Source organism: Perissodus microlepis, chromosome 18, assembly GCF_051167445.1.
Source record: "Perissodus microlepis isolate ML-2025 ecotype Zambia chromosome 18, ASM5116744v1, whole genome shotgun sequence".
Classification (NCBI taxonomy): Eukaryota; Metazoa; Chordata; class Actinopteri; order Cichliformes; family Cichlidae; genus Perissodus; species Perissodus microlepis.
The window spans coordinates 7455292-7478626 of NC_140478.1; the positions used below are offsets into that span (position 1 = coordinate 7455292).

At 41.3% G+C, this 23335-nt stretch overlaps 1 protein-coding gene across 2 annotated transcripts in view; it reads right to left on the reverse strand.

The window, feature by feature from the left end:
- Positions 1-23335, reverse strand: part of cdh24b (cadherin 24, type 2b) — a 162907-nt gene that overhangs the window by 72371 nt on the left and 67201 nt on the right. For both annotated transcript variants that reach the window (XM_084912913.1, XM_084912914.1), the window contains exons 3-4: positions 13598-13892; positions 197-316 (exon numbers count right to left, since the gene is read on the reverse strand). In XM_084912913.1, coding sequence (XP_084769039.1) covers positions 197-316; positions 13598-13892 — 415 coding nt within the window. The remainder of the gene's footprint in view (positions 1-196; positions 317-13597; positions 13893-23335) is intronic.

The following is a 23335-nucleotide window of genomic DNA, read 5'->3' on the forward strand; positions in this document are numbered from 1 at the left end:
TGCGTCTCCTTAGGCCGTCACACAGCACAGACATGTCGGGTACTGTGAAGACCGAGCTCAGCTGTTCGCTCCTGAACATCTTGCACGTATGTCGCTTTCCTGCTGCATGCGTGCGTGTTTGCCTTCTGAGATCTGCGCATCTTTTACATTCATCTGCCCACGTGTGTTACACGCAAACGCACATAAGCACGCTCACCTGTCTGGGGATCGACAGAGAAGTACTGCTGGCCCTGCACCAGTGTGTACACGAGCTTGGCGCTGTTCCCATACGTCGGGTCATCAGCATCTGTCGCCGTCACCTGGATTATAGACGTGCCTGCGGGGAGGGCAGACGAGGAAGGAAGGACAAAAGGGAAATAAAGAAAAGGAGGAAAAAAAGAAGAAGAGAAAGGAAATAAGCAACAAAACAAGCCAGAGCTGGAGCTAAGTAGACAGACTACAGCGGTACTTTAAGAGCATAAGAAAGCATTATATCAAGACAACCTCCACTCTTCTCTCCCACTCCTTCTTTTTCAATCTCTCTCCGTCAGCAGCGTGACAAATAGTTTATCCTTCCTCCCCACCCACCCACCCACACACACACACACACACTCTCTCCTTCATCTCTCTTGTCACTCACCTCTCCCCCCCCCCCCCCCCCCCCCCCCCCCCCAGATTCCCTCTGTCTCACTTGATTTCTCTTCATCTCTGTCTCCAATTCCCGTTTGCTTTCTCTCTCAATCGGACTGTCTGTCCCTTCAACAGGCCTCTCTCCCTCTCTCACCCTCTCCTAAATCTTCTTTCTACGGCTGTTGCTGAGTCAATTTGCCAGGAAATTTTTGGGGGAGTATATTTTCAACAAAAAATGAAACTATATGAATATATGAAGCGTAAACACTTTTCATATATCATGTATTTGTATGGTGCATGTCTGTATTTATACATAAGTGTATGGGGAATGACTTCTTCCAACTGTACTCAGAGGCAGATGAGATGGAGGAGGAAGACGTGGATTTGAGGGAGCAGCTTCTATTCTATATTTGATCAAAGCCTTGAGAGAATCACTATGGAAGAAAAAAAAACAAAAGCCAACCACCACCACCACCACCAACAGCAACAACAACAAACGTGCAGTTTAAAGTACGTGTGTGCTTGCGTAGGGAGAGCAGAAAGGGGGCATGAGATCAACCGGTTACTGATCCCTTGTGGGTAGTTAAGAATCAGAGCGGTTATTGACAGAAAGCAGATGTAAAGCATGTAAGCGCTGCACCTCAGAGAGCCAAAGACTGATGGGAGAGAGGTTTTGTTTGTTTCAAAGAAGACTTGGTGTGGATTCAGTTCGTCATGCAGTCGCACATGTAAAAACAAAAGATCATTTTAGTTTGTTACAACTAGGATCTCATTTTATAGCTCTTTTCATCTATAGTAGAAAGTAACTAAGTATATGTACATTTGACATATTTTACTGATGTACTTCAACATTTTTCCCCCTTATGCTTTGTCATATTAGCAAAGCTCAAGCTTGGCTGGATGTGTCTTACTTTCTACTTGACTGAACTGGTTTCACAGCAAGATTTTACACAAAATAACATAACATGAGCTTTGAACATACTGCCACAGCATCTCGTGTTTATGGACTTTATAGTTTTGCTTTATTTTGAGTATTATCTGGTGATTGTATTACTTACTTTCCTGGTTATAGTTCTGTTCATATTGCTGGTTTGTTCCATTTTCAGTTCCTGTTTTTTCAGAGTTTATTTTTCATCCTCTTGTGTCAGTTAAGTTAATTCGTGTTTGTTTTTCAATTCAGTTATCATGTTTCACTTCCTTCTTTATTTTGATAGTTATTTGTTCTTTGTGCCTTCTTTGAGGTTTCCCCTTGTCTCATTTTCCCTGACTTTACGCACCTGTGTGTCCAACCTGGTGTTTAAGTCTGACATCATTAGCCATTTCTGGGTCCGAACTCCGCTTTAAAGTTAAACGAACACTGCAGCATCACTGAGAGTTACAAACTGTCTAAATCCTTTCATCTTTAATAAAATGATCAGCGTTGCTGCTTTACCAGGTGTAACAATTAAGTTTAACATCCAGGCATCCATGAAAACAGGATTTCTGAAATTTAACAGAGTTAGAAGTTAGCAGGAAGTTAACTCGCTAGCTTCCATCTAAAGATGACACACCATGTTCTGACTGAGAGATTTCTGAAAAATTAAAAGGTACAGCTCTGCTATCACTTCCAAAATAAATGAAGACAGAAAACTAAACAGCAGCGATGTTTGTAGTGTTACTGAAGTTGGGCTAGCTGGTATATAACGATGTGCTACGTGGTGGCGGGCTACAGAGCTATGGTTAGCATAATATAAACACAGTGAACAACTGAGATAATCCATCCACAATATGAAGTTAGTCATTAATATACTGCTGCATGGGCTGGGCTGTAGTTACATTGTAAGGTTTTAAAAACTGAGCTTTAAATTGAACAGTGGTAATAAAAACCAAGAGAGCCCAACAGTGATCATTGTATTTTTTTCATGGGATGTGTTCAGATTAAATAGAACAAGATACCGAGCATTATAATATGTTAAAATCACAGCAGCCTTAATAAATGCAGAGTAGTTTGGACCCGGAAGCAGGGTTCATACGTTATCACTTAAAGACCAGATTCCCATTATTTTCTTTCTTTAGGATTATTTCTACAGACTAGCATTAAAGGTTTGCTTGAGTTGTGCCCCCCACCCACCAGAATTTGAGAACCACTGGGCTCAAGTGGAAGCTTCTGGAGGTAAATAAACAAACACGCTTTCAAAGGGCTTCAGACAAAGTTTCGAGTGCATTGATTCAAAAGATTCAAGACCGTTGTTGCCCTCCACAGGAGAGATCACAGCAAGAGCAAGGCATAGTGTGGGAGGTCAGTGATTATGCAAAGGTAGCCTGTAACCAGCTAAAGGTCTTTCTCACATTGGCTAATGTTCATATTCATGAGTTCAAGAGAGCACTGAAATCTGAATCTGTGCATAGCTTGGCTGCAGTGAGAAAGATTCTGCTCTCAAAAAGAGAAGCTGCTGCCTGTCTATTGTTTTCCAAAGATCACGAGAACAAACCTGAAGGCTTTTGGAATAATGCAACAAATTTTGGTTTAAATAAGACACTTCATGTTTGGAGAAAGAAAGACACAATAATCCAGCATAAGAACCTTATCCCACCTGCAGTTACTGTCATCTGTATCAGTATGATGGTTTAGGTCTGTTTTTCTCCATTTGTGCCAGGACGGCTTACCTTCAATAGGGGAAGCAATGAATTCTGAATTCCACCAGCGATTTCTTAAAGAAAATGTCAGGACATTTGCCTGCGAACTGAATTTCAAGAGAAAGTGAGTCATGCAGTAAGACAATGACCCTCAGCCAAAGATTAGTGAAAGAAGAATAAAGCCAATGGTTTGGAACGACCAAGTCAAAGTCCTGACCTTAATCCAATAGAAATGTTTTGGATTGAGCTGAAGGGAGCAGGAAACCCGCCAACATCAAACGCTGAAGCTGTTGTGTACGAAAAAACAGGCGAAATCTCCTCTAAGTACTGATTGATAGTTACCAGAAACATTTAGTGGCGACTACAATTTCGACACAAGGGGTTCACACAAAGATGCTTTTACTTATCACAAATATGTCTTATTGTATCATTTTTAGCAAAAAACTAAAAGACAACTGGTTCGTCTCAATGCATTTTTAAATTTTAAAGGAGTTTTAAGTGAAGCCACACATTACAACCACAATAATAACATAAACTGCTCAGAAAATGAAACAAAGGGAACAGCTTTTATCAGCATCAAGTCATTTAAACTTGTGGGATATTGATCTGGTCAGTTAAGAATCAGAGGGCGGTTGTTAATACGTTTCAGCTGCTTTCGTGTTAATGACATTAACAACAAGTGCACTAGAGGGGCAACAATGAGACAAGCCCCAAAACAGGAATGTTTGTACAGGTAGAGGACACTGACATTTTTCCCTCCTGATATTTTTGGACTGTTTTTCACTAGTTTTGCATTTGGCTAGTGTCACTACTGGTAGCATGAGATGATACCTGGACCATACAGAGGTTGCACAGGTAGTCCAACTTCTCCAGGATAGCACATGAATACGTGCCATAGCCAACAGGTTTGCTGTGTCTCCCGCAGTCTCAAAAACATGGAGGAGATTACAGGAGACAGGCAGTGAGAGCTGAAGAAGGTCCTTAACCAATCAGCAGGACCGGTATCTGCTCCTTTGTGCAGGCAGGAACAGGATGAGCACTGCCTGAGCTACAAAATGACCTCCAGCAGGACACTGGTGTGAATGTCTCTGATCAAACAATCAGGAACAGACTTCATGAGGGTGGCCTGAGGGCCTGACATCCTGACTGCTTCTAACATATCGTTTTTGTACTCTCTAGCTTGCCACATCATTATTTTCACTTTGATTTTCTGTGTTTCTTTGAATTCAGCCCTCTGTATGTTGATTTCATTTCCAGTCATCAGTATCCAGCACGATTGTCTTTTCCCATTGAGATCTGATGTGTTTCCAAAGTGTTCCTTTGATTTTTTTGACCAGTGCACAAAAATACCAAACAGGAACACATTTTATGCTGAATGAGTAGTTTTCTCTGACAAATAGATGTCATTAGATTTTATTTGCAAGAAAACAATCAATAATGTCACTCACAAACCTTCACTGAGTCAGTCGAATAGATTAACGTTTGGTCGAAGCTGCGAGCGATGTTTACAAGAGACGCTTCCGCTAAATACATTTGACAGGTCTGATGTGTTTGTCTAATCAGCTGGACCACTTTTTCCTCTTTCTCCATCTCATCTGGACAGTTATCTTGACAAGTATAATTTTACAGTAAACAGAAATGACTGTGAAAACGGCAAAAATAACAACCGAGATTAAAGAAACTGGAGTTATACCCGAGAGTTGGCGAGCATTCTAGCAAATGCTTGATTTTTGAGTGTGTTATTTATGTGCTCTACTGTCTTACAATGCAATGCCCAAAGGAAATGAAGTGGCTGCTCAGAGCGGCAAAACATTAAACAAACTGCGCAGAAATCTGATCTTGGAAATAAGAAAAAAAAATGAATTAAATGAAAACCCAACTGTATTTATTTATTTATCCATCTCAGAGTACGGCTCACCCTGCTGTGGCATTTCAAACTCCGTGGGTTGTGATTGACGCCTGCTGGCGGGTGCAGTGCAACTACATGGTAAATATATATACAAATCTATTGTTTACCTACATCTGCTTTTAGTTTTAGTAAAAAGCCTGTAGTGTGTGTATTTTATTTGAGGGACTGAGACACAGTAAAAGAGCAGAACAGGAGAGGAATATTTTTCTCGACCCATGTTTTCAGATTTTTGGCCATTCATTTAATCCATTCTCAGTTTTGATTTCTCTCTCCACTTCTCCCATCTTCCTGCGAGCTTGAACGTAAATTATTACAGCGCTATGTGCACTTTATGTTTCAGTTCAAAGCACTCTACTATTGCAGCTTCGCTCCCAGACTACAAAGCATCTGCGTCTGAATGTCTTTATGTTTTTGGCTTTCTTTTTTCATACAGATATTGCAGATAAATGCAGAAGCACATAAGGAGCTAAGTAGACCAAAATGTTTCTTTTGACAGCAGTAAAATTACAAAAAACTAATCAAACTCAGGGATCAAACAGTATAGTTCTGAGGTTGATGCAACAAGTGCTAGGCGGAGGCGAAGCTATTGGCATGCACCCTTCCAACCGTGCTCCATGTATATAGCCACACTCCACAAGAATCCAATATTCACAGTGCTGTGCATCCAGCTAAAAGGAGCAGACCTACAGTAGTGTAAGACATCTGTCCTCTGGGGCAACAGGAACAAGACTCATTCCCCCAGCTATATATGTCTAAGAATATTGTTTTTTAAAATATTTATACTGAAGGTTAAACTTTAAATGTGAGTCATTCTCTTGCAATGCTGATACACATCTGACAAGATGTGTGTAACCAGTCGAGCGAATCCGACACAAAACGGGAACACGTTTCGAGCAGCGGATCAGGCTCGGTTCCAGCACACCTTGCATCAGCGTCTCGTTGCAATAGATGAGACATCCTCCATCCTCTCCTCCTCCCTCCCAACCTCACCCTTAAATGCGTGATGTAACGAGTGTTTGATAGGATCCTCGCCGCTGCATTCCTCAGTCACGCGTGCTGCAAAGCGCCTCGGTAAATATTGAATCGTCAAGTAAATATTGAATCTGTGATTGACTGAACAACTCAATCTGAAGACGGAGCTGCTGTGCGGAGCTGCTGTGGAGAGCAGACGCTCATAAGGTGGCTGATAGGATTACTAAATAGTCCTCGTCTGCCTCATCCCCACATCCCTGGGCTTTGCCCCGGCAGGATGCTGGCGGGGTCATTATTCTAATCTGAATTAAACAATTCAGCGCAAGAGGGACCTTGATGTTTTGGAAAACCCTCTAAGAGGCAGATGGTGAGGACATCAGGCCAAATTTGCAGAACTTTTCTAAACAAACCAGTTTAGGGGTGAATTATTTCAAATAATACCCACTTTTCTGGCAAATTCTAAAGTTTTCCTGAAAGCAATTCTGCTCACTTTAAGAGGGAAGAGTGCCTCTTAAAGTAGAATTCATTTTCAAGGGTCTGAGCAGAGTTTAAATGGAGATTAGAGTACTTTTTGTACATACAAACTATTTCCTACAAGCCCTCTGCAGTCATGCTTTGAATTACAATCTTAGACACTTATTGTCACTCTGAGATCTCACTGCAATATGAGCGCAAAAATCCCCGACCGCCCCTCCTAATCTCTGCCCTCTCCTCATATTTCATTCCTATTCCACGCATCCCAATCACCTTACATCTTTTTCGGCGGTCACAGAAATGTTATCGGGTCACCGTGGCTGTGACATGGACTCTATCACCATGTTTCAAGTGAAAATGAAATAATTTTTTGGAATGAGGCAGATCAGGTTAGAACGTATTTTCATTTTCTGGATTTCCAGTTTCATTTAAATGTCGGTTTCGGGGCTTTAAAAAGAAACTCCTCTCTATCCTCATGAATTCAGATGAAGTGTGCTGTTTTTTTCCTGAGATAAACAGTGTCCCTCACATGGATGAAAAAAAAACAAAAACAGGAATTTTAAAATTGTGCTTTTAGATTGCGCAGCTGGTCCCCACCGGCCGAGGTATTCGCGATTGATTTCTAATGGATTTAAAGGTGTTTGCCCCGGAAACCTACTTTTTATTGCCTTTCCACGAATGGCTGCATGTATTCATTTTTGGGAGAAATCCATCCATCCTTTATGCCACAGCAGAAGCATTTCACAACACTTTGCTTCACGAACTGGGGCTCAATTTTCCCAAAAACCTCGTGCGAGTGCAATCACAGGGTACGAACCCGGGTGGGTGTGACCAAGTAATTCTTGCCATTTCGATTCATAGTGCAGTGTGGGGAAAGAGGCTGGAGCAGTATGCATACATAATTAAGAGGCGGAATAGATTATTCACAGTTGGAGTCGAGACATGGTTTCAGTTATGGACAGTCACATCAGCTCATCATCCCGTTTTAAAGTGGATGTCAGTTTCCAAATGAGCTGAGAGGAAAGTTCAGGCTGCTAGAAAACTGAGTCCCTAAGCAGCAGCGCAGAATACGCGACTCGAGTATGAATAGACGGCCTCCCTAATAGGCAGATTATCCCTCCTTTTTTTAATGTTGTTCCCTAAAATGTGTTTCTATTTGTACATTTGCTCGAGCGCTTAAATGCTCTGTATTCAGTTACATACGGCATATTTGGTCCACATTTATATGCACACAATCAAGACCCAGCTGCATATGCTAAAACAAAAACAAGTCTGTTTAAGTCATTTACATGATTGCATAAGCTGGGAGCTCCCCATAATAATAATAACAGCTGTATGATCTTTCTAATAGCCCACACGGTTTGACCTTTGCATAATTATATGCTGCACATCTTTTAAATCAGCAAAGACGAAACTTATGTAGTGTCTCAGTCCTGCCGCTGTGTGATGGCCACAGGTATTTAATCAACAAAAGGGAAAGGCCTCATACATCCTGCAAGCAGCTCTGGTGACAGTGTCATTAAAAATCAGCTATTAATCTAACTTATTACAGATTCTGCATGCTTCCCATTTAAAATGAGTTCGTATTTGCATCTGACTTTTTAGATTTTGAAGAGGTTTGTGTGACTCTGTGTGTGTGTGCGTGTGTGTGTGTGTGTGTGCATATCTACTGGCTGCAGCCATGAAATGTTCTCTGTCTGGTGTGAGCAGGCAGAAACAGAGATGCAATTTCATGCCAAAAAGAGTAATAAAATTGAACAGCATCAGTTGACCTGTTCACTCCTGATAGAAAAAACTGGGAGCGAACGTGAGCACTTAACAGACAAGTTTCACAAAAATCAAATCGAGTACTTTAAAACCACGACTTCGTGTTTTATATATTCTAGTTCCACGTCATGCATTATTGAAAACTCTGTTAAAGAAAGGTAAAGCCTATATGTCCTATATGCTTTAATGGGATTTTAGCAGGACAAACGCCCTTCATCGCCTGGCCCTCGAGAAACTAGATCTAGGTGTTAGAATCTGAGAAGGGCACCAGTGAGTCCCCGGATCCTTGTATCCGGCTACATGAACACAAAGCTCTGCTGGAACAGCACAGAGACTATTCTCCTCCCAGCGGTCAATCAGGAGAGCAGATTTATAACACGAGTATATGTTTGTGCTGTTGTTTTAACAGTGCTTTTTGACTTTGAAGAGGTATAACGCAATGATAGACACCCCATTAACATGTCATATGCATCACTGAGTTGAACATTCATTAGAAACAGAACAGGTTGTTTTTACTTAATTATTTTTCAGTCTTTTAAGTGTGATAATTTGTCATTTGCTTGAGGCTTAATTCGCTGCCAGTTCTGAATAGAATATCAGTTCGAGTGCACAAAAAGAAACTGTCAGGACTAATATTTAAATCATCTGACTATTCAAACCTTCATACCAAACCTCCAGTCCTCTGACTTTTAAAGATGATGCAGGACCCAAGCTTTGACTACAAGACTGGACTTGTTTTCTGATGACTTTCACTTTGCCTTGAGATGCGCAGCTTGGTCTGTTGTTGATTATTATTTTCAGTCGCCAATTCCGATTTGTCTAACTTTCTTTACTCTGCAATTGCCCCTCCCTCCAAAATGCTGGCAGTAAGACGTCTGCGCCGCAGTGTTGAATCGCTTTGATTTCTTTCAACAAATTGTGACTGAAAGTGAGTCGTGTTGGAGCTGGAGCTAATATTGAACAACAGCTACTTTTACTGAAATTACTGCAATCCAAAAAAAGGAGAGAAGCTGTTGGAATCGGCTGTCTATACGTGGCTTAGCACAGCTATGAAAATGGGGAAATGGGAGATGGATAGTTGGATACAATGACAACTTAACACTTTTTGTTTCAGAAAGGCAATGTGCAAATCAATAACCAGTCACAGTGGCTGTCATCTGCATCAAAATGCAGCCTGTTTAGATTTCTGTGCATGGCTGTCTTGTAGGCTAATTTGATCGGCACAGAATTGGATATCTCAATATCTCTTCATATTTCTGGTGATATCTATGTGTTGCTGATTTTAGGCACAAACACTACTTGGTTTGAGTTAACCGTGAAAATTTATTGGTTAGGGTTAGAAATAAACCCACCATAGTTTGACTTTCATGATGGTACCAGTGTCCAGAGTTCCCCTAAATCTAGAGGTGATGACACCAGGACAGATTTGATGTGCACTTATCCAAACAACTTCTAGAAGTTGCTTAACTTTAAAATACAAGGGTAGGTCATTACAAGAGCTTGCACAAACAACTAATGGGGTCGCTTCTTTGGGAAAGGGCAGTCTCTCTGAATTTTACTGTATGCAAACCAGCCTGAATGTGTGTCCCTTTAATTTCACAGAAGAAACTTCACCCTGTGCATAACTTAACCTTGAAGACAAGCCGGGGTGCTCTTAATGAAAATGTGCTTGGTGCTTTATTCTTAGCAATCTTTACGACTGTGATAATTTACCTTGAAACCCAGCACATGAAATGTAATTTCTAGCACTTGACATGAGTGTTAATGTATCTATTTATGCAGCACTGGTGCATTCGCAAACATAGCTTCAATATCTCTCTATGCTCAGTGTAGTTATATATTATTTGGGCTTTTGATTCAAATCTGGTTCAAGCAGAATTAACCGGCAGCACCCAAAGACGCCATAAATGTTCAGTGCTCGTGATCAAAAATCCCCCCAACGTGAAACAGGTTTGGCAGAAATCTCATCGTGTGGGACTCTGTGACTTGAGTGCATTTTTAAGGACCTTTTCTGTTTTGAATTTGAATCTGATCACGGAAATAAATGTTTTTATGCACATTTATTAAGAAGTAGTCCAATAATTGTGGGCTGGCAAGAAGAGCGGGTCCATTTTGCGAGAGACAAAAAAACACACTCTGATAAAACATTATGCAAATGTGGACCAGTGACATCAGCATGCAGATTGCTGCTTTCTTCTTGTGGACACAGTCAGGTGATATGCAGTGCATATTAAAAAAACAACAGCTTTCCAGATTCTTTTTAGAAGCTTTACTAAGCTGCATTTAATGTAAAGGCATTAAATGCAGGATTCAGACTGTCTTCAGTTGTAAATAAATCCTGAGCCCACACACTGAACGTGTGCATTTAACCACAGCAGGTTTTCTCACAAACAATACCCATTTGAGACTTCATCGTGATGAAGGCTAAAAGGTCTGTGCACAAAACGGTGATTCAAAGTGAACAGCATCCCTGCAGGCACTAATGTTGTGGCTGCTGAACTGTATAAAGACTGTATGGCTGCAGCTGTCAAAATCCTCAAAAACACTCCTCTGGCTACATTAATATGCTTATTATATTTCAAATATTAGCTCATGCTCACAAGGAAGTGATTTTCATAATTGGTGTTTATAATACATTGGATCTAACAGAGGTTTTAAATTTCTGTCTTTAGTGTTCAATTTAAAGACAATAACTGATAAAATCTCTCTTTTTCATTGCATAATTGGCATATCTTTGCAGGGCCATACACACCACAAATTCAAGGCTGTTGACTAAAATGCCTTCCGACGATTCAGCCCCGGGAGATACAACTAATAAAACATACTGTCTAGCTTTGGTCAAGTGGGACATCCATCATTTAAGAGCCTGACAGCAGTCACTGGCTGCTACAATATTCTGATTAAACAGTAAACCAATAAAATGCTTCAGCCTCTGTTTGTATACAGAATGTAAGTTCAATAGCCCGATCTATCAAGTTTTATCTTATTCCTGCTCTTGATATTATTTATGATTTCATATTTGCTATTATTACTCCATCAGTCTGGAGAAAGGACATGAAAGATGAGAAAAAGGAATATGTGTGACGCGATGAAGTTTCCAGATACAATTTAAACCTGTGCAAATCAATATATGTTACCTCATGTTGAGCTTTGCAACGAGGTTCGCCTGTTAAACTAACAACTGCATAGGGTCCGTGCTGTCTTGTAGACAGTCAGCGGATTGCAGGCGGCTACTGAGCAAACCAAAGACATCAGAGAGTTGAGGTAATGAAATTAGAGGGCAGTTTTGAGCAGCTTTCCTTGTCTGTGAACACAAAAACTATGAGGAGCTGGTGAATAAGAGCAACAACAAGTAGCTACATGTGGCAACAGTACTTTTAGACCGAGCACAGCTGGTGACAACAACATTATCATGAAAAGTATTGTGAATTACAAAGTTTTGTATTAGTTTTATTAGTTAATTAATGTTAATTGGTTCATATATTTTGTTACATGCTTTTGGACCAGAGCAACTTTTCCATAGTTCAAGATTCTCCTCCTTGTTTGTGCGCCGGCACGCCCGATCTGATATCCCCGTGTTAGTGTTTTTAATAATGAAGTTGTCTGAACATTCACCTAGCATTACCCAAGAAGTTAGCTAATGCTTTTAAAAAGGATCACTAGCAAACAAACATGAGTTAACTAAATTTGGCTACTGTAACAGCAGACCTTTAGCTTGATAAAAATAGTTATTATATTGTATAAATTAATAATTGAAAGAAAAACGCTTGAAATGCTTACAGTTTGTTCCAGAAGAGTTTGCATAAAGGGATTTATTTCCCCCACACTGCAAAGCTATGACAATGCGACAATATGATTGGTCAGTTGCAATGGACCAACACTATTATGATACTGCAGGAACAAGACAGACACGGGATATCAGATACACCGTGTCTTTACTACAGGATCCTTGTTGAAAGATCAAAGTTAATAGAACGTGCTTTCTGGGGTAATTTTTAGCTTGAGTGACAGTATTGTGACTTTAAAAAGTCTGTGTAAACAATAGCAGAGGAACTATAGAAAGACGTTAGTGGCATAAATTATAGACTGCTTCAAAAATGAAACAAAACAGTGGTAAATGAGCCGACAGCAGAGTTGTCAAAAAAATGTATAGCAAAAAAAAAATATTAAAGATTATGTACTCATTTGCTACAGTACTTTTAGCAGTTATCTGATAGCCACATTAAATGTCTGTTGTTATCTTTGAGGTGCTATAGCTAATAATAAGATGGTGATGTTAATGTTGTTATCATTGCTACTGTGTGTAACATTAACAGACAGCGTTAATTCATCAGGATAACACAACTATTTGTGTCTTAAAAGCATTATCTTGATAAAAGTCTACTAGCAGCTACACAGAAGCTGTGGCAGCCTACCCTACCAACTCTATTTTATGGGCCATGTCAGCAGTAGCACACCGTTACTTGAGACGACCTAAAAATATTATTTTGTTTGCTTGTTACACAGTTGTCTCTATAGTTGTCTATTATAGGTTTTTTACTCAATGGCAGATCTGCAACGCAATTCTAATTTGTTAAAGCTAGCTGCTAGCTTTTCCCCTAAACTTGCTACCTGGTCATACGGACACCATAAATGAAAGATAATATAAAAAAGCCAAAACAGGATTGCATTAACATTAAAGTACCACATATTGGGTCTGAATTGGTGTGGTTTATTGGAAGCTATCCTTGGTCACAGAACAGCATTTGCTGCTAATGAGGGCACAAAGGATTAGTTAGTCTGACTTTTAGCTATCATTACCACCACCAGGAGCTGTAGTCTGCCAGAGAAAGCCTCTCTGGATGCTTTGTGTCTCCTTGCATACTTAATATAAAAACAATAATATCTGGTAATGTTACATTTTATAACTTAAAAGACCACAAAATGGGTTTTCTCAACTACACATCTCCCTTATAACTGCATTATTATCGCAAAACCCACTTCGCACAATATGACACACACTGCTTTGATTAAGGTGTTTCGAACTGACTGCCAACTGGCATCATCTCACTGTTCCTATTGGCTTTGTGAAATAGAAAAAAAGCCATTAAAGGTAAGTAACCCCCTTGGGTAGTTACCCTCAATGAGTCACTAAAACTGTTTGGTCAAAGGCACCTGTTCTCATCTCATATCATTCACTGTGAAGCACAGCACACTGTTTAATCCTTACCCCCAAACTAATTCTAAACTAACCCTCCACCCGCCCAGTACCTATATTTGCCATCTCAGGTACGGTGGCGCTGTAGGGGCCTTCATCAAAGACAGGCGGGTTGTCGTTGATGTCCTGCACCCGAATTATGAACTGTGACGAGGGCTCCAGAGCACGGTCGGTCTGCCTGTCGGTGGCCGTGGCGATGAGACGATACTCGTCCTTCTCCTCACGGTCCAGCGGCTTGGTGACATGGATGTTACCCGTTTTCTCGTCTATCACGAAGACCGAGCCTGCCCCTTCGCCTCGCAGGACATACTTTGTGCGTCCATCATTCCTGTCCATGTCAGTGTGGAGCTGAGTGAGGACGGACAGAAATGGGGAAAAAGAAAGACAGGGAAAAATGGAAGCAAAGAGGAAGGAAACGGGTGGAAATGGTAAGGAAACAGTGGGGAAGAAAGACAAGAGTAAACACCAGTTAAAAATTAAGTTTGTTTTTTTGAGCCAGTCAGTGAAGACAAAAAACAAGCAGATTATCTTCTGCATGCCTCTAGGATATAATGAATTTGAAAAGAAGCAGACAAAAGAAATAGGCACAATACCTCCCTCTCTCACACAGACACACTTTCCTGCCATTGTGCTGTGTCTCATCTTTCTATTCCTGCTGTATGAGCAGTTATGAACCTGGATCTCCTTAATCTTAAAGCTATCCAGAACACATGCTCAAGTACTCACGCTTAAAGCCCCCATTCAGTTCCCAGCAGCTGTGGAAGAGGAGAGTTTACTAGTCTGTGCACATGCAACGCTTTGGCTATTTAATGAAAGCACCAAATCAAAGGAATAATAAACAGTAGGCCTATCAATTATTCTGTAACTAATAGGTGTGTATAAGTGAGGGTGGAGTTTGTGTGGCAATGGGACACGCAGTATCGATCGCAGCCCTGTTTTGAGGTTTATTGGATCAGCGCCTAGCGGGATGGCAGAGCAGCAGAGCGACCGGCGTCCTCTCATGCAGGGAGAGGTAATATCAGGGAAGGCTCCACACTGTCCTCCGCGCCCGACGAGAGACAAGCCAGCGGGATGTGGTGAGCACATCAAGATTCAATCTCATTACCCCCACACCTACGTGGATCGAATAGAAACTGTGACCAAAAAAAGGAGCGCTAAATTAGGCCCCGCTCGCAAGAAAGTGTGACATTGTGACTTTAGATGGAAAGGAGAGAGCAGAGAGGCGACTGGGGAGGGGATGGGTGGGTTTAGCTCAGGAAAGCATTGTTGCGTGGCAACAGCTAAGCACATTTGCTAAATGAAATGAGAATGGATACTGCGAATCGAAATGTTCATCTACTTTAAGGATTGCTATTTTTCAAGTGGGGGGGAAATGGCGTGGATGTGCCAGCTTCATGGGGGGTAAACGATAAGCACGTGACAAGGTTTATTCATAAATAAGATGGCAGTCATAAGTCTAGACTGTCAGTTAAAAGTTAAAGCTAATTAAACAGCATGGCACAAAGTTAAACAGCACTTCACCTTCAGAAGATCTGTGTATTTTAATGACAACGTAAATTGGAAAATCTAAAGGCACACCCACCAACATGAGAGAGCGTTGCGTGAGCAGAATGCACAAGCTAGACATAGATGCACTGCTCTCCTGAATGTTTTTCTTTTCATGGACCTATAAATGAAAATGCAAGGCCTTCAATAACTAGCTTAAAAATCTTCATGTTAGCTTAGTTCCTCTAAGCTACTTTAGTTATCACATAGGAGACGTGCTCCTTTATGTATGACGCGGACCCTCTCTGCACGTTGATTGCCTTGGGCAAACGGATTGACAGACAAGACAGATCAACATTCACGTCCGTCACATTTGCATGTCCAGCTGACTATTTATGTTCAGAGTTTATAATTGTCTTCATTGTCTCTGGGGGCCCAGCACATTTTCTCCTTCTACCTCCAGTCAAATGCCTGGTTGACTGGAAACATGTATATGTATGGGTTCTTGCAACTCTTTGAAATTGGATGACCAGTCATTTGTGACAGGACATGATGGAAAAGGATCACTTCCGACATATTTCTCTCATATGTCCTTGTTGGGGTTTAGAATTTACATTACAAATAACATGTAGCCCCTGTAGCCAGGACCACCTTGGCAAGTAATCTGAGTAATTTTGATACAATTTTCCAAGAGACCAAGTGTAAGGAGTGGCAGCTGCTCAGGCTGAGAAAAGAAACAAAAAAAAAAAACTGAACATAGCATTAGCTGAAGCACACTATGAAGAAACATCAGCTGACCTCAGTGCTAGACTACATGATCTGATACCAACTGATACCATTCAGTTGGCAGGCTTTATTTAAACTGCTTTAACCTGTCTAAAGGTGATGAACATCTGCAAGCTGCTTTGCAACCCACCTCTACATTTCAGTTCCATGTTGTGTATGATTTGATTTGGTCATATTACTGCCATATCTGTTGTCAAGGATCCCTGCTTCCATTCGTCATGGCCTCTTACCGACGCCTCCCTACTTTTGGCTTTCTGTCTGTGCACATGGATGAGTAGAGTCCCAGAACAGAGACATTTAGGAGGCAAGTTGATTATGATGCAACTCGCTGCTGACATTTTCTACTGCAAAAATTTAGTGAGTGTTTAATATTCTTAACATCTCAATAATGAATCATCATGTTACTTTTATTAATTATTTTCTCTTTTACCCACTTTCACTTCCCACCACTAACCTTCATTGAATGGGCCTCTTTCACAGCAGACTCTGAGTAGTCACAGCATGAAAAGCTCAAGAGCTGCTAATGACATTAAAGATGCCTCAGTTTCACTCAAGTATCTCAATGAGTTACAGTATGAAAGAAGCCACAGTCTCACGACTCTGAAAAAAAGGTGTTAAAATGAATCGGGCCATAATTAATGCTTTTTTTATATTTTATTTTTTTACACCTTTTACTACACCTATACTATTGTGAAGAAAGCTGTTCCCAAGTTATATGACTAGCCTGTCACTCCCCTTAATCAGTTCAGCCACTCCTTATCTCTACCTGCCCATAAGCACAAGCTCTTTGCCAGTCTTTCACTACAATGCTTGTCCCTGGGCTACCGCCTGATTTTACCTTTGCTTTAGAACCTGGTTCCTCACGGCCTGTCTGCTTTTGAGCTCACAAAACACCTACATAAACTCTGACAAGGCACATTATTTACAACCCAATTAGGACCTGACCGTGCAAATTCAATTATGGCATGTCTCATTTCTGTCGAACACACTCCATACATGGCATCCATATGGATGAACTTCCAGCCACCACTTGAGATCAGATTTCCCAACTCAAATATATGTTATTGCACCACCTATAGTAATAAAGCAGATAAATGGTCTCTCCATGTACCTCATACCCTCGGTACAATATAGCAACCCTATTAGAGGCAGTGTTGTAAACATTCAGGCAAACTGGTGCACACCTCACTTTCAGTGTATTTCAAAATGACACGCGGAAATTGTGCAAAGCACCAATGAGGCAAAAAATTTATTATAAAGACACTTTACTAATCACTGTCTTTTAAAAAAATCTGCATCCACACAGCTGACAATGGGCCAAGACATTGTTGTGGCACTGGTTTATATGCAAACTAATTTTCTCTTCACTTCTTTTCCAGATCTAATTATTTGTTTTAGTCCATCACCAGTGCAAATTTGCAGGTTCAAAAGGTTTTAATATTTGAACAAATTAAGTATTTTTGCAGTCAGGGTCTCAAAAGTTCATTAAAAAGTATTTAAATTATGACCTACACAGTATTTAGGTTTCCTCTCATCTTCTAAGGAGGCCAACTGGGGCCAATTGGCCAAAACACCCGGCTGGTCGGGACCACCACGGGAGCCCGGTTCCTCACTCCCCTTAACGAAGAGCCATTAACAATCAAAGTCTTAACGGCCCTGCAGCTTAACGAGGGGACTTAACGAGCTTCTTAATGAAGCCCCAGCCATCATTACCACAGTGAGTGGTGGCAGCACTGATTGAAAGCACTGCTCAGAGTCATTCTGAAGCAGGAGAGACCAGCCTAAGGAAACCAAATCCATTTAAGGCTGACCTCTCACCCTTATCTGTTCTTCCAAGATTAATAGGAAAGTATAATAAGGGAATGCATTTAACCACATAATGGCTATGGGTAATTTATGGCTACAGAAACGTGTGAAAATAACCAAACAATTTTATATATAACACAACTGGCTATCACCATATTTCACATCAGAATGATATGACATCTCATAACTTGTACATTTCATATCCCTCTGATATACCATCAAATATATCAAGAGCCAAACAATATGAAGCCACTGGCCACAAAAGCCAAATTTACTGTTGTGTCACCTCTGCTTGCAGAATGATTTCAGCCTGATAAGCTGCCATTCCCATTTTCTTCACCGCCTCTTGTGTATGCAACACCCAGCCTCCCCGGACTCCTAAATCTCTTCAATTACTTATATTATCATAAGGTAATATGCTTATACTCATATACTCAATTTCACATTTTTGCAATAACCATAAATCATGAAGCGAGGAGGAAAAGTACTCTCTGCCAACCTCTAAATCACTTAAATAACTAATATCCCGTATACACAATTTCACATTTCTGCTGCACAATAAATCATAAAAACACCAGGAAAATGTGTTTTTTCCACAGCTGTGCATTAGCCTAATGAATGTGGATGTTATTCCCTACAACTTCAGTGTGTGTGTGTGTGTGTGTGTGCGTCTGCTGTGCTTGTGTGCTTTGAGGCTAAGATGGTGGTTAGGTTACAGTAATAGTAAAAAAATGATAAAGTGCGGTAAATCAGGTGGCGGCTCACGTGAAATGCCGATAGGCGTACACCACCGAGCCCTGTGATTGGCAGTGGGGTTCAATTCCCAAACACATCGGGAAACGTCTGCAAGGTCACGCAGGCAGGTGTGAGAATACCTACCCGTCTCCTGTTGAAGCTGTAAGAGGGGAAGCTATTCATCTTGTGTATGGTGACTTCAAGAGAGCCAGAGGTCTATGGGACCACCACCAGCTCCAGCAGTCAAATTCTGCAGCAAGGCTGGGTGAGGGTAAAAAGGGAGGGGTGACCGTTGGTGGGTGAGTGGGGAGGGGGGCAGCTGAGACTGAGCCAGCTCCGTCATATCAGCCGGGGAGTGTCAAGCAGGGCAGAGGGTAGAGGGTCAGCCAATCGATTTGGAGCAGGCCCACCGATTCGGAGAGATGTCTAAAGAAACGGGCCGATCAGGGAAAACGTCAGGAAAATTAATTTGGGACAGAGCCCACATGAGTTCAGAGAGCCCGTTTGAAATGAAACTATGCCTTGTGGCCAGCTTACCTACCACCGCAATATCATTAGTTTTGCTTGAGGGTATGTGTAAGCATTTATGTGTGCACGCAACTGTGCATGTGTGTCTTACTATACGTGACCGTTTTAACAACAGGCCTTCCAGGTGAGTATGTGAGTGTGCCGGCCCCAGTAACTTTAAAGAAAGAGGTGTAATGACTGCGAGTCTCCTTGTGCCCTGGCTGAACCTCCACTTGGCACAGTTCTAGCGCAGAGTGGACAGCAAGCCAAGGCTTGACTGAGAAAATGTGTGTGTGTGTGTGTGTGTGTGTCTGAGTCTGTGTTTGTGTGCCAATGAGAGCCTGTGGTGACTGACCTGGAGAGAGAAGAAACCATTGAGGGAAGGCCAGGAAGTGTGGGAAGGTTACTAAAGCACAGCGCAGGGCTAAGGCCAGCATCTGCAAAGCACTAATAACTAAAATCAGTAAGCGTTGATGGCTCTGCCATCATCAGGTGTCTTAGCTGTCAGTCCCAAGAGGAGAGGAATGCAACTCCATCTCTGCTTGTGAGAGCAAAGCCTAAGTAAACCAAAACAATAAAATACATTCAGAGCACAAACTGCATGTGAACACCTGGCCTGGTCTGTCCTATTCAATCCTCTGTGATACACAGAAAAATAAAAATTAGCCTTTGAGTTATTTATATAGGTAATATTATTCTTTAAAAGCTCTCTTTAATATGAATGCTTCTGTATTGCGTAATTGCCCACTAGTCTGCAGCATCGGTGTGCAGAACTATTTTTGACAACACCTTGAGCTGCAGGACATTTGGTATTTAAATCTGTAAAGTATTGACCGGGCCAGCCCATAACACATTTTTTTCTTTTTGAGCCTTGTCTTGGTGCAGTTACTTGTGCATTTTGGATCATTATCCCATTGAAAGGTTCCACTTCTTGTTCGGCTTCAACTTTCAGACAGATGGCCTCACATAATCTTCAGGCGCTCAATCATATGATGGAGAATTCATAGTAGAATCAATGACTGCAAGCTGCCCAGTCCCGGAGGCAGCAAAGCAACCCCCAAAACCATCCCATTTCCACCATCATGCTTCACAGTTGGCACGAGCCGCTTCTCCTGAAAAGCTGTCTTTGATCTGTGCCAGACATGTCTTCTGTTACTGTGGCCAAACAGCTCAATTTTGAATGTGGCTGTCCAGAGTGCTTTATACCAAAAGGCCTGGTCTTTCCTTTAATGTTCACTGGCAAACATTTTGTTTAGCTTTCTTCTGGCGCACCTCCCATGCAGGTTAAATTATGTGCGATAGGGTTCTTGCAAACTACAGTGTGCTCGTGTGTTGAATCTGAATCAAGAATCCACATTTCCAATTTGATTCAAATTTAACAGATCTGAAGATGTATTATGTGGGACACACTGGGCAATGTTTTTTTAATCTATTTAAAGTTGCAGTTGATAGAAATTTAAGGAAGGGAAGCAAAACACCAAAAAGAAAATTGAAAATGGATAGCCCTACTTCTGCAGCTGCCCCCTCTAACGTGTTTGTTCTAAGCCCCAACACATATGGGCGTGTTTGTCTTTGCTTTAAACGTGCTAAAGTATGTCAGCGCTTACAGCTGGTGTGCAGGAAGTCTTTTTCTGTTTTTTTGTACAGTGACATCAAACAATCATGTGGCCTACACCGGCTTTAATTTATGAAAATGTCATTTTTATGTGTAATCTGATGACTGCACCACTGAGGACCAAGTAAGGATAAGTGGCAATGTATTTAATGACTCTGAATTTATGAATAATTCCAAGTTTTGTGAGGAGTATCCTTAGGGGGTATCTTTACGATTGATTGGTTCAACCAATTTAATTTAATAAAAGCCTCTAAATTCAGGACTGTGTTGTCTCTTGTTGTTGACGTCTAAGTTATTGTGGGTTTTTCCTGCTAATCCATAATAAAATAAGCCATCACCACATCATCACCCACTAAAATGTGTTTTTACACCAGCAGCATTTAAATGCACAGTTGTTACCAGCGTCACACACCGACAAATCAGATTCAAAATGATAAACATAAGAATGAATTATGTCAGATTATGTTGTAGCCTGATCAGATTAGATCAGGCTACAACAGATCAGATATGCAGTATAGCGTCATAACTAGCTAAACAAACACATGATGCCCTACTTGTATAACCGGGCATTAGTGGATTCAAACGGGATGTAATAATTCCTTAATAATCCCTAATAAATCACTGACCGTATTAAAATAAACCAAATAGACATTTCTGTGTTATATTTAAGTTAATAATAACACTGTATTGTAAATGCAGGCACGTAGAAGGTGCCAGAGGAAGGAACACAACTATCACCTAGTCCACATGCCTCACAGTGGATTGAGGGGGGATTATTACCAAACTGGGGGAATTACATAATCTGGCAAAAAATGCTGTTTTATTGTAATTTGGTCATATCACCTGACAAGACAACTGCTTGTGCCTTGCCCCGTCACATTTGCAGCAATTATTTTGTGAGTCTTAACCAAACAATAACAAAAATAAGACAAGTTAATTATCCATAACTGGAAGCCAGAATCCCCACAAAGCCAATAATTGTCATGATGAGAAAACACCCGCTACTAGTCTCAAGCAAACCATTAGAACAGCATAAAACAACCGCAGCCACAACAAGAACGCAGGCAGTGTTTCACCCGGTGGGCCTCGCGCGCGCGCACACACACACACGCATCTAGGTGCGTGCCGATTTACACAGCGCTCGTTCGGCTGCCCTGCTCTCCACTCTAATCAATGCAGACACACATAAGAACACCTTCCAATTATGCAGAGGCACTCAAACACAAGACCCAGCCCGCTTCCCAGAAATGTGAGCAGCATACAGCGAGACCCTCAGGAGTAGTGATGGTAAATTTGATTCTTTTTACTGAATCGAGTTTTAATGAGTCACTCACCAAAGTGAATCGGGTTTTTTTGAGTCATTTGATTCACTGAGTCAGTCGACCAGAGAGTGCAAAAAATGTACATTTTCACTCAAACTTAATTTGTTTCTCTTTTCATGAAAATCCTACTGCTAAGATGAATGATTCTAAAAGAAAAAAACTATTTTATAGGGCAAAAAAGAGCAAAAACATTTCTAAAATTAAGCAATTTCCTATCAAAATTGCTTAATAAACATTTATTTATTTTTATTTTATTTTAATATATTTTTATTTTTTATTTTATTAGTATTTTCCTTAAATGTGTTAAATATATATTTTCTCATCTAAATGTCCACTGAGCTGTGAGCCAGGGGGCGGTAATGCGCCTTAACATTGGTTGCCAACCAAGAAGAGAAAGAAGCTGTGAGCCAGGAGGGAGGGGGTGAGTGAGTGATTCGTTTGCTCTATGATTCAGCACAGGAGGGAGGGGGTGAGCGAGTCCTGAGTGATTCGCTTACGATTCAGCACAGGAGGGAGGGGGTTAGTGAGTGAGTGATTCGTTCGCTCTATGATTCAGCACAGGAGGGAGGGAGTGAGCGAGTCCTGAGTGATTTGCTTATGCTTACGATTCAGCACAGGAGGGAGGGGGTTAGTGAGTCCTGAGTGATTCGTTCGCTCTATGATTCAGCACAGGAGGTAGGGGGTTAGTGAGTCCTGAGTGATTCGCTTAGGCTTACGATTCAGCACAGGAAGGAGGGGGTTAGTGAGTGAGTGAGTGAGTGATTCGTTCGCTCTATGATTCAGCACAGGAGGGAGGGGGTGAGTAGCTCAAATGTGCTGTTAGCATGTTAGCAGAGCGATGCTACTGTGAACCGAGGAGCTATTTTCTTGATGTGAGCTTCTACTCAGGGTTTTTTCTTCCAGTTCAGAGCGGAAATTTTTTTGTTACGATACTGGATGTTGTGTTTTTCTCCACAATTTTAATTATAAGCTAGATACATTGCTGCTAACAGCAACAGGGATGAGTCAGTGAGTCAGTTGGGCTTGTGAATCATGATTCATGAGTCAGTAAAGTGATTCTCGAGTATTGAACGATTCGTTCATGATTCGCGCATCACTACTCAGGAGCACTTGCGACTTCAGAAGGCGAAACCTTCGCATGGAGACGGGTTTGAAATTCCGGCTGAACTTTCAATTAAATCCGTGGAAATTCTCCATTTTTTGTTCGACGCGCTCAGGAAACATGTCAGACGGTATTGAAATGAGTCCCGTCTGTCTCCCTGTCTGTTTGTCTTGCGCTGAAATGAGGTTCAAACACGTCATGAGAAGCCGCAGTTAATTGTTTAGCATCGATCCGCCATCGATTGTGCATTGAAGTTTGGTTAGTGTCAGTCGGCGCGTTAATTCGGTTGTGGTGTGGACACGCTGCCCTGTTCCCGTTTGATCTAATATAATCTGTCTCTGGAGGGCATGCTGTGTGGCCTCGAAGAACGCAGAACAGTCTTCTGTCACACACACACACTTCCTCCTGCTCGCACACTTCCTAACAGAGCATT